The sequence below is a fragment of the Ovis aries genome, chromosome 17, assembly GCF_016772045.2.
Source record: "Ovis aries strain OAR_USU_Benz2616 breed Rambouillet chromosome 17, ARS-UI_Ramb_v3.0, whole genome shotgun sequence".
NCBI lineage: Eukaryota > Metazoa > Chordata > Mammalia > Artiodactyla > Bovidae > Ovis > Ovis aries.
The window spans coordinates 43,673,293-43,685,808 of NC_056070.1; the positions used below are offsets into that span (position 1 = coordinate 43,673,293).

Below are 12,516 nucleotides of genomic sequence, written 5' to 3' on the forward strand. Positions count from 1 at the left end.
GACAGTATGCAGCATCTTGACAATAAATCCCAGGATGGTCTGTCTAATTTACAGAGAGGTAAGGACATCCTCAAGGCTGGGTTGTGTCCAATCATTAAAATTAAAACCTCCCACCATGAAGCATAATAACTACTTATGTCATTTACAAATTAAAAATCTACATAGCTTTTTTAGGAGCGGTTACGAAAGCATTAACAGCCCCTCGATTTTCAACAGCATGATCTGAAGATTCCCAGAAAGTCTGAGTCCCTAAAGAAGACACTAATTTGGAGGGATTTGGAGGAGAGGCCTTATGCTCTGACCGCTCACCAGATGGTGAAGGTCAGTCCTCCAAGGCCAGTGTCTTCATTCATCCAAGTCCTGTAAGTGGTGACAGTCATCCTTTCACAGGTAACACAGGTTTAACCAAAGACCCACTCTGGATACATAACAGTATTTTTTCTGACTGTGTCCAGTGGTGGCACAAGACAATCTCATAAGTAAATTGTCCCAGTTCTGAAAACACAATCGCAAACAATTCAAAGGAGCCCTGTTCAGCAGCTTCATAAAACAAATGACTCCCTCAGCCCTGTGTGTCCTTCATCCTGAACTCTCCTCACAAGCACCACAGCTCAGAGTGTTTCCAAAACCGCACAAGCTGCTCAAAAGTCCTGAGTCCCTGATATTCTTTGTAGATGTAGACATTCTATTTCTGAATAAGTGCTAAGTCACTTTAATCATGTCCGACTCTTTGTGACCCTATGCACTGTAGCCTGCCAGGCTCCTCTGTTCATGAGGATTCTCCAGGCAAAAACACTGCAGTGGGTTGCCATGCCCTCCTCCAGAAGATCTTCCCAATCCAAAGATCAAACCCAAGTCTCTTACGTCTCCTGCATAGGGGGGTTCTTTACCACTAGTGCCACCTGGGAAGCCCTATTTCTGAGTAAAACCACCTTTAAAAATGTAACAGCCACATGTACCTGGACAAGCGCGTGAAAAGTATAGGAAAACAAAAACAAAGATGGTAGCAGTAACACACATGTATGCTGCCCATCCTCATGCTAAATCGTCTTTGGAAAAGAGAAGTTTGTTGAGTCCTTTGTGTTTATGGGAAAGCACATAATACTATCATTACAAGCCCACCTGTGTCCCAATCTCTGCTCCGATGATGAAGACATGGGTGGCTTGAGGTAGGAGTTAGTCATGAAGCCTCAGTTCCCTCATTTCTAAAATAAGAAAGAACAAATCTGTCCTCTAGGGTGGGCATGAGGATTATGTGAGTTAACAAGAACAAAGCCTAAAAAGGACCACGACTGCGGAATATGTGGTGAGTGTCCTACGTACAGGAGCTGTTACAGTCAATACTGCAGGTCCTGGGGAGCTTCCTCATCTGGTTTCAAAATTTACTTTCAGCATCATAAACATCTACCTACATTTCTGAAAGTGAAAGCGAAAGTTGCTCAGTCGTGTCCGACTCTTTGCAACCCCACGGACTATACAGTCCATGGAATTCTAGGCCAGAATACTGGAGTGGGTAACCTTTCCCTTCTCCAGGGGATCTTCCCAACCCAGGGATCGAACCCAGGTCTCCCGCATTGCAAGAGGATTCTTTACCAGCTGAGCCACCAGGGAAGCCCATCTATAGTCTAGACACGGCCTTTAAACAGCACCACAGAGGCTTGCCTTTGAGACACTTGCTAAAGGAGTCAGTCTTGTCCTGAATCCAACCCAGTGTCTTGAAGGTTTATGCAACTGGTAATCCAAAAGCAGTGTTCTTAATCCTTTTATTATATCCATGTGTGAACTCTGACCCTTCCAAACAGAGATGTTATAATTTACTGCTATATCTTCTGCTATTGCTTATATAAGAAATGCCCATTTCAACAGAGCTTATATTTTATTAAATAGAAGCTGAAGATGTCACCATTCTGACATAATAAATCCTTGTTACAGAAAAGAAATATATGTGATACATACAGACGTGCTCTATTCTCTGAAAATCAGAAAGATAATTAATGCACATATATTATACACACACATACACACAGAGGCTTTCTGCTAGCTAAAGATGCTACAGTTTAGTGAGATAAGACAGAGAGCAATCAAATAACAGTACAAATAAGTAATTATAAACTTGTGCATGTACTACGAAGGAAAAGTACAGTTCTGGAGGTGAAAGAAGCCGTACCTTAAGTAAGATTTGTAGAGGTGGCGTTAGTGGTAAAAGAATCTGCCTGCAATGTGGGAGACCCAGGTTCAATCCCTGGGTCGGGAAGATCTCCTGAAGTACAAAATGGCAACCGACTCCAGTATTCTTGCCTGGAAAACCCCATGCACAGAGAAGCCTGGCGGGCTACCGTCCATGCGGTCGCAAAAGAGTCAAACATGACTGAGCACACACACAGACATATAGAACAGACATGTGGACATGGGTTGGGGGTGATGGACGAATTGAAACAGTAGGACTGACTTATCTCCACCAATATATGTAAACCACAGCCAGTGGGAAGCTGCTGTGTAACACAGGGAGCCCAGCCTGGCACTCTGCAATGAGATGGCAGGGGTCCAGGGGAGAAGGAAGCTCGAGAGACAGGGGATGTATGTATACATATGGCTGATTCACTTATTGTACAGCAGGAACCAACACAACATTGTAAAGCAACTATACCTCAATTTTAAAAATAAAAATGCAAAAAATAAAAAAGTAAGATTTTTTCTCACCTTCTTAAGGCTGGGAAATATTTTCATTTGGAGGCAGGAGTGGGAAGCATGGAGTGAGACCCTTCCGAGCACAGGTGTCACCCTCCCTGCATGGGAAAGCCTAGCTGAGGAACTTGAAAACTGGCTTGAAAACTTGCCCATGAGAAGAGGGTGCTGAGAGCAAGAGGGGTTTGAGGGCTGAACGTTCCCATGTTGGCTGATTTGAAGAATGACCACAAAGAATCTCAACAGAAGAACAAGGTAGTGTTTCATGACTCAACATAAGTGGCAACTGATCAGAGTCTCCAGCACAACCAAATGCACAGTAAAAAAAAAAAAAGGGAACAATAAACACATCAGAATGTTTCCCTTTCCAGGTTATAAAGGACAACATGAGGGATCCTTGCGGTGATAGAAATGTTCTGTATCTTGACTGTGCTTGTGGATATGTGAACCTGTGCATGTGATAAAATCGACAGATACACATAAAGGGTTTTAAGTAAAACTGAAAAATATGAATAAGATAGATGTATTAATGTCATTATACTACAGTTTGAAACATACTAGGGGAAAGAAGGTCAAGGTTCACAGCTTCTGTCCATCAATTCTTAGTACTGCATTTGAATCCATAATTATCTCAGTAATTTCAATGAAATTAACTTTGAATAATTTCAACTTTGAATTAATTTCATTAATAAACTTTCAGTGAAAAATCTGTCAGACCCCTGAAGAAATACTGATCTGTTTCCTTTTAAAATGCTTGTTAGATCACCTCTTCCTTGTTGTGTCTTATATTTCTCTGAAACACCTTTTAAAACCTGTATACAAATAAACAGTTCTCTATCTTTGATTAGTTTCACTGTTCCTACTACTTTGCTATTATAAGGGGCTGTGTTCAACATCGTTATGGTTAAATCTTTCTATATACCTTAAATTACTCTTCAAGCTACATTCCTATAAGAAAAGTTTCTGTATCACAATAAAATTTCTTACAGGTTAAAAAAAAATGTTCCCCCTTTTCATATAGTAGACACCTCTAATCTCAATAGATCTCTAATCTCTAGTATCAATATAGAAAAAGCCACTCCACTTTGCCAGACATAAACAGAGACACTGTTTCCCCTGGTTTCTGTTGAATGAACAAAGAAAGCAATGATGGAAAAGCCCCCTGGCCCTATGTCCTGGCAGTCATCAGCCTCTGAGTGGGGCCGGTTCTAGAGTTTTCCTTAAGTGTGCTTTCCTGGTGATGTCTGCACAGTATAAACTATGACCATCACTTTCCGACATGCTGACGAGAAACATCTACAAGACCTTCTCACTCCGGAGAGCAGCAAGGGCAGGAAGGACATTGTCTGTGGGGACCAGGTCCAGGGGCAGTCAGTGTTCATCCACGCAGGTCTGGGAATGAGAGGGGAATACAGATCCTCAGGCCACTCCTCAGCCGCACATGTTAATGGACAAAGCTCCTCCTCTGACATGTAATTAAGTAATATGCATCTAAGATTTTTTTTCAATTTCGCAAAGATGACAGATGTAAGGAAAACAAAAACCCAGATTGTCTGGCTGGGAGATACTTCAAACCATCAAAGAAAAGCCCTGAGATAAGGACCTCGGGTTCCCTAGGAGGTCATGAGAAGGGGTCTTCCCTAAGCACCCAGTTCCACAGGCATAGGTGGCTTCCAGTGGGTGCATTGGGCCTCCCTCCACCTTCCAGGCTGACCAGCAGGTCTTTCTAAAGAAACAGGTCCTGATTGTAACAATTACCTAGTTCGCCTATTTTTTAAATCACTGTCTTCATTTATTTGTACTGAGGAAGTTTGGGGGGATGAAATGAACATAGCTTCATGCTTGTATGTCACTTCATTAGGTCCTATTTTGGTATTGTGCCCGTGGATCAGACAGTAAAGAATCTGCCTTCAAAGCAGGACACCCAGGTTCGATTCCTGGGTTGAGAAGATCCCCTGGAGAAGGAAATGGCAACCCACTCCAGTATTCTTGTCCGGAGAATTCCATGGACAGAGGAGACTGGTGGGCTACAGTCCATGGGGTCACAAAGAGTCAGACATGACTGAGCAACTAACACTTCCACACTTTCTATCTTAAAAGGAGCAGCAGATCTGCCATCAGAAGAGCAGAGCCTAGTCTGAGCCTACAGCTTTCTGATGTCATTCCTTAGACAGTCATTCCACCTCCTGAGACTCAACTTTATCATTAAACAAAGAGCACTGAGCTCACTTATATATGTAGAAAGTAAAACAGACAAGCTGAGAGAAACAGTGTAGAGTGGTCAGTAGGGTTGGAAGTGGGAAAACAGGGAGGTGTTGCTCCAAGAGTACAGACAACCAGTTACAAGATGAACAGGTCTGGGGATCAGTGCACAGCTTGGTGATTACAGCTAACACTGTATCACAGACTTAAATGCTGCTAAGAGGATAGGTTTTAAACCTTCTCACCACAAAAAATAGTCACTATGCCACAGGATGGAAGTTTAGTGAATATTATGGTGGGAATTGTTCTGCAATTTACAAATGTGTCTAAACCATACATAAAACACCTTAAACTTACACCATGTTATGTGCCAATTATATCTCAATAAAGTTCGGAAAAAAATGAGCTAGAAAGGCCTTTCTTACTTCAAACGGGTATTGTGGCACTCATGTGAAATTAGTGAGGAAAGGACTTTGGAAATTTTAAACAGGTTTTATAATAAAAAGGACTTAATATTTTAAAACCCACTTGAGCAAGAATACAGGAAGGTATAAAAATTTAATTATATTGCCACAGGAATATGAAAATCTGATTAAAACAAGGCAAAGTGTGGTACTCGATTCGGTTTTGTTTTGATAAAATGAATACTAAGAGCATATGAGGACTTCCTTGGCAGTCCCGTGTTTAAGACTCCACACCCCCAATGCAGAGGGCACAGGTTCAATTCCTGGTAGGGAAACTAAGATCCTGCACGCTCCATGGTACAGCCTAAAATACAAAACAAAATCAAAAAAGAGCATATAGAAACAACCTAAGTGTCCATCAACAGATGAATAAAGAAGCTGCAATATATATACGATGGGATATTACTAGCCATAAAAATGAATAACGTTCTGCCATTTGCAATAACATGGATGAACTGGAGGGGATGATGCTCAGTGAAATGTCAGACAAAGAAAGTCAAATACTGTGTGTTATGACTTACACATGGGATCCAAAATATTAAAAACTAATGAATTTAAAAGAGAGAAAGAACATACACTGCATCTTCAAATAACAGATAGAGACTGGGAGGTAGAAGAATATAATGTAGGATTGATTCCAAAGTAAAAACAACATCATGAGATTAAGTCTTCCCATAATACACAGAAGGGGTAGAAGTGGGACCAGTCAGATGCAGAAAACTCAATGGGGACCATCATAGTAAGAAGGGAAAGTGCTCAGAGCTGGGAAGGAGAAGATGAGCATTTCAGAGCACCTCAAATCCAAAGGGCAGATACCAGCTGCATGAGATGGAGAAAGGGAAAGAGAAAGTGAAATGACAAGAAGTCACTACCTGTCCTAGAGCAATGAGTGCACACTTAAACAGGTATAGTAGGGGGAATCAATCAATTATTGTCATGTAAGGGTGCTTCTTATCTTTCAGGGGAGCTGGAAAGGGAAAACCTGAAAACTCTGGTTCTAGAGTAACACAAGTAACAGCTACCATTTACTAAGCACTTACTCATCAAGAACTGTGTTAAGCACTTTGCAGACATCATTCAATATAAAACCCCATGAAGTAGTTATTATCCGTTTCCTTATAGAGTTTAGTCTTGGGAAGTTTATGCAACTGGGAAAGTCATATATAACTAGCCTACAGCCAAGCATCTGCTTACATGAACCATAATGATTAATTTGTGATTAGCAAATTCACCAAGGAGCATTATTTTCAAAACTGGAAGATCAGAATATACTATCCAACAGCCAATGTTTCCACATTTGAGTTACAGGCAAAAAAAATCAAGATATAATAAGATTAGAAACAGTCTAATATCTCTAGACTGTATTTGAAAGCAAGGATTACATCATACACATTTTGGGGAAAGCTTTCCAATTCAACATGGGTTTCCTCTGTGAAAAAAAGGAGATGAAAAAGAAAGATAGAGCACAGGAAACTATACTCAGTATTTTATAATAACTTGTAAGAAAAAAAGTATCTGAAAATGAATATATACATACACACATTATATATATATGTATAAATGAACTACTGTGCTATACACCTGAAATCAACATGAGACTATAAATCAACTATACTGCAATTTAAAAATGCTAAAAAAGAAAAGAAAAACCAAAATAAACAAAAACTAATACATAAAACATGGAAGTCCTGCCACTCTTTATTCTCAATTGCTATTTGGAGGTGATTCTATGCACCTGTTTTTTATTATTTTTTATTGGAATATAAATGATCTTGTTTGCAAAGCAAAAACAGACAGATGTAGAAAACGAATGCATGAATACCAAGGGGGAAAAAGAGGGTGGAAATAATTGGGAAATTGGGATTGACCTATATACACTATTGATAGTATGCATAAAATAGATAACTAATGAAAACCTATTGTACAGCACAGGGAACTCTACTCAGTGCTCTGTGGTGACCTAAATGGAAAGGAAATCCAAAAAAGAGGGGATAGATGTATATGTATAGTTAATTTACTTTGCTGTACAGTAGAAACTAACATATCATAAACTTTCTATCCTCATTACTCAAACACTTGACTATGCTCCTTAAAAATAAGCTTAAGTAGAGAATGGAAGAAGACTTGAGTCAATGAATGAAAAAAGTATGCTGCCCTGTATAGGTAAATCACATAAAAACATACCAAATATGTATGCATTCTTTACACAGGGGAGTCATCTTCCTGACAATCTTCTAGGGGAACTCACTCCAATACTTATCAACTAACAGAGCCATTAGTTTATTTCCAAATCTCATACCAAGATTCTGAACCCAGTAGTTTGAATCAATGTTAGTCTAGCCAGGGCCAATGGCAGGGTGACAGAAATGGTTATTAAATTACATATTTAGGGGCTTTGCTAATATATACATATATATATTAGATATATACACACATATATACACACATATATCCTGGCTTCATGTTTTCCTGAAACAATGATTGATATTTCTCATCACTTAGAAAGCATGGCTTCCAGAAAGGGCCATCTCAAAACTGAAAGGAAACCAATAAAACAGGATCTGAGGTAAATTCAGAAGTCTCTCTGGCTTTTTTAAATGCAGTTATGATCTAGATCAGAGGGGCAAATGACAATCCGCAAGTCAAGTCCCACCCACTGCCAGTTTTTGCCACTTTGGGATCTAAGAATGGCTTTTACATTTTTTAATGGCTACATTTTAAAGATGATGTACATAATATCTTCACAATTTACTCTCAGCCTGCAACACTTGTAATATTTACTATCTAGCCCTTTAAGATTGGAGAAGGAAATGGCAACCCACTCCAGCATTCTTGCCTGGAGAATCCCAGGGACAGCAGAGCCTGGTGGGCTGCCCTCTATGGGGCCGCACAGAGTCTGACATGACTGAAGCGACTTAGCAGCAGCAGCAGCAGCCCTTTAAGAGAAAGTTTGCTGACCCTCAGTCATGAAAATCTTTCTTTTTCTTTAACAGGATTGGGTGGTGGATTCATGTTGATGTATGGCAAAACCAATACAGTAGTGTAAAGTAAAATTAAAAAAATAAAAAAATAAACAGTGGAATTTAAAACTCTTGTGAAATGGTTATATTGTTGGTAAGAGTGTAAGTGGATAGGGAGTTTATAATGAAGCATTTCTGGCTCTTACCATTTAGGATTTTCTGTCTGGAATCTGTTACTTTGGATTTTACTTGTCATTAAATGTTTGGCATCCTTTCTGAAGGAGGATGGATGGCCATTTCCTCCTAAACCAAAAGAGTATGATATGAAATTTTATAAACATCAATTTAGATAGCTTTTCACAGTGCAAAAAGGAAGCTAGAGGAGTTTGATATTTACTGAGATGAAAAAAAAAATGTTTTTCATATATTCAGTTTTCATTAAAAGGTACAACTGAAAGTATCTTGGACCCATGACTACAGAGATCCTCCCTGGAGTAGGTGGTGAGGTCAGAGAACTCGGAATCTCCCAGGGAGCATTTCAAAGTTAAACCCTGCCAAAGTCTTCCATCCTGGCCCAGGCAGTGAGGATCTCTGAGGCTCTAAGCAAATACTCTTCCAGGGATCCCTCAGGGGTCCCAACAGTGAACTGTTCTAAGGCCCTCCATGCAGAAAAGTCAGCAAGGTTCTCTCATCCAGATACTAAATTGTATCCAAGACAAAATGGGCTCTATCAAGGGGGATGCTGAAACCAAAAAAAAAAAAAAAAAGTCTAACTTAATACCTGAATTGCAAACACTAGTAAAACTAATAGCATTTCTCTTGCACGGGCACATAATCCTTGAAAAAGATTCATATGATTTGCTTCATTTTACCAGAAAAAAAAAGTTTCATCTGATTTAAATTATTAGCACTTAAACAGATGAAGAATACTGTTTGATGCAACTTAAAAATAAATTCATGAGTTAGAAGATATTTATGTTTAACTAAAATTAATACATTTGTAAGAAGAATGCAACAACATTCTTAGTGTGATTTGGCAGAGTTAAGGTTTCACATCAAGGGAATTTGTAAATCGTTAGATATTTCTGACCACCTCTGTGGAAAATATGACCAGTATAAATGAAGCACTTGATAATTTCATTTCTAAATTTCCTACACTTTTCTCCATGAGGTACAAATTTTCACTTCTGTATTTGACATCATCAAAATCTACGATGGGGAAGACACATGTTCTAAATCCAATTATGCATGACCGTTTAACCACAAGAGCCATCCTGTGCTCTGAAAATTCTGAATATGTTCATTGTCATCACACATCCACTAGGAAATTTGGGAATTTCTATCCTATGGATGAGAAATTACCACATGGTTGGTATACATGATGCCTTCATAAATTCACAAAGAAAATGACTTTAAAGTAGTCTTATACATAGGTTACATTGTGAAAAATCTTTCTCTTGATCCCTGCCTCTCTGTAACTATCTGCCAAGCAAAATAAAAATTATGAAGGTATTAATAAGGTAGATAGAGAGTTCAAGTCCCAAAGTAAGCTTTCGTGCCTAGATTCTTATTTGATTGACCCCCATAATCACAAAACCCCTACTTCTCTTTATAGCATGTGGATGTACTCCGTGGTAACATAAACTGCTCAGGGAACACGAAATAATGCTCAAGGATACTGACTCAAGGGAAGGAGAAGTTGCAGTCTACTGCTCTATATTTAATTCTGGTAATTTCCATGGAAACAGATCTGTGTAAGAAATCACTGTGGTGGAACTTCATAATAGAGCCTGTTAGACTTCACCGCCACTAACTGTAATATATTTAGGAAAAAAACATAATGAAAGTATCACCTACTTGATACAACAAAATGAAATCAGTGAGCACAGGGAAAGACAGTAAATAATAACAGTGTGTTCTCTGTCCACCCGGGTACCAGTCTCTGTCCCTCTAATTGAACATGACAGTCACAGTGTTGTTCCAAAATGCAAGTCCACATAATGGTGGCTTTTGATGTGGCTGCTCGGTTGTGGTCAACCATACAAGTGAAAGGCAAATTCTACCACAGTGAGAGAGGGAAAAAGATCTCTGTTGGACTGAAATGCTCAAGGTGTTCAGAGAGCTGGTGACCGTCACTGCAGCAGGTTGAAACCCCCAGTGGCTGCGGTATTTCCGTTCACATCCCAAGCACTGGGCTCACAGCTCCAGACGAAAACTAGGATACCCTCCTGCCTCACCACAGTAATAGAAACCAAAAATAAACGGGGCGGGGGATTCACTTTATTTCAGACGAATAAACGAGGTCGATTCACAGTTGCTCGATAGGAAGTCTCAAAAGTAAGTTTCAGCAGACCGAAAAGGCTTCCCTATTTATCTATCGTACAAGTCTGCAAAGTGTGTGAACGACCAGCAAGCCGTCTTCATTCGTTCCTGCGGAGGCCTCTGCGGTCCCCGGGGCCCCTGCGCGTGGGAGCCTCCCGGGCTCGGAGCCTGGGAGCCGCCAGAGCGCGGGCAGCGCGTTCCCACGCTCGGCCGGGTTGAGAGGCCGCGGTGACCCTGGGGATCCTTCCCCCAGGGCCGCCCCGCCCCACCCCGCCACCCCCGGCCGGGCTCGGGAGCGTGGGAGCGCGGCAGCGCCGAGGATGCGCGCCTCGGGCAGGAAGTGGGGGCGCGGCGGGGCGCGGGGACCCTACACTTACTTGATGTCTTCCCACACCTCAGGGCCGTAGTTGCGGATCACCAGCAGCTCCAGCGCGTGATTCACGAATCCATACTGCGGGACAGGAAGACCCGAGCGTCAGGGACCGGCTGCGGTGGGAAGGGGATTGGGGGCCAGGCCGCCGCAGCTGCCGCCACGGCGCCAGGGAACCCAGTACCCTGCCCCCTGCTTCCGCTCTATTTGGGGTCCAGGTGCTAAGGCTGGGTAGTACAGGGGCGCACCTCCGCCCCATTCAGGGGCAGCTTGTCTCCGTCACTGTCCGCCCCATCCCCAGGCCACCCCCTCCCACGCTCACCTGTACCCGCGCCAAGGCAGGTTGCGCCCCAGGAGAGCCCGGCGGAGGGGGCGCGAGCCCGACGCCTCTCCGGCCGCAGCGCCCAGACCCATACACGCGGGCCGGCCCTGGCCCGGCGCCCCTGCGCCTCGGCCGCTCGTCCCCTTCCCGAGCTCGGGAAGGCGCGCGCCGTGCGGACACCCGGGAAGCCAGGCACCAACCGCCCCCGCAGCTAACCCCCGACGTTCCCGTCTCCCCGCTCTGGATGCAGGCGAAACGCAGGGCCGCCCCGCGGCCAGCGCTGCGCTCCCGGGGCCCCCAGCGCGCTTCCTCGGCTCTCGGCCGGTTCTCTCGGGCAGCCAGGCCCCGCTGGCGGGAGGCGCGGTCCGAGCGACCGAGACCACTCACCATAGTGTCAGCGCCGGCTCGGCCGAGGGACCCAGGCGGCGGCGGCGACCCCGCACCCAGCCCGCGCCCCCGGCCCGGCGCGCCCTGATGGCCACCTCCCTGCAGCTACCGCAAACCGAGCCGAGGGGCTGCCACCGCCTCCCGGCTCCTGACCAATCGGCGGCCGCGGAGGGAATTCGGATGCTCCGGTGCCGCCGCGCTCCCGCGCCTGCCCGCCCCCGCCTCCGTGACGAGGATTGAGGCCGCAGCAGTGACGGTGGAGAGGCCGCAGCCGGGCTCGGGCACCGATTCTGGGGCGAGGAGAACGCAGATGCTGTCGTCTCACCAAATGTATTGTTACGCAAAGATATGCCCTCGGGGAAGCACATACTAAGGAGGGGTGTGTGTGTGTCGTTTGCAACGCGTGTGTGTGTCGTTTGCAACGCGTGTGTGTGCGTGTGTCGTTTGCAACGCACAAGCCTTAAAAGGAATATGCCCTCGTGGTCGGCATCCTCCTCCTTTTTATCATCTTGCTGCAGATGAACATTTCCTTTGTGGCTTGTTCCCTCAACAGTTTATGGCAAGCTGAAAGCTAATAATACTCCCCTTAGCACATTTCACTTTTCGTCAATGAGACGAGCTGAGTGAGCCAACTAAAATTTTCAGTACTATTGTTTGGGTGAGCGCCTGTCTAAATCAGCTCTGCCGCTCTCTCAACTGCCTGCCAGGTCCAGGGGCTCCATCCTGATGGAACACCTGATCCCCGCTGCACAGTGGGGAGCCGCGACTCAGAGAGTCCGAAGTTGGCTGGTCATAATTTGGCTT

The 12,516-nt window shown here is 43.6% G+C and overlaps 1 protein-coding gene across 6 annotated transcripts in view; it reads right to left on the reverse strand.

Annotated features, from left to right (window-relative positions):
- Nucleotides 1-11,834, reverse strand: part of GUCY1B1 (guanylate cyclase 1 soluble subunit beta 1) — a 53,314-nt gene extending 41,480 nt beyond the window's left edge. Inside the window, exons 1-4 of one of the 6 annotated variants that reach the window (XM_060400672.1) lie at nucleotides 11,713-11,834; nucleotides 11,011-11,084; nucleotides 8,518-8,614; nucleotides 3,991-4,077 (exon numbers count right to left, since the gene is read on the reverse strand). In XM_060400672.1, coding sequence (XP_060256655.1) covers nucleotides 3,991-4,067 — 77 coding nt within the window. In that variant the 5' untranslated portion in view covers nucleotides 4,068-4,077; nucleotides 8,518-8,614; nucleotides 11,011-11,084; nucleotides 11,713-11,834. Of the gene's footprint in view, nucleotides 1-3,990; nucleotides 4,078-8,517; nucleotides 8,615-11,010; nucleotides 11,085-11,325; nucleotides 11,493-11,712 lie in introns of those variants that run through there. The other 5 variants (XM_060400671.1, XM_042234414.1, XM_060400673.1 and 2 more) reach the window with 5 other exon arrangements.
- Between the last annotated feature and the right edge of the window lie 682 nt (nucleotides 11,835-12,516).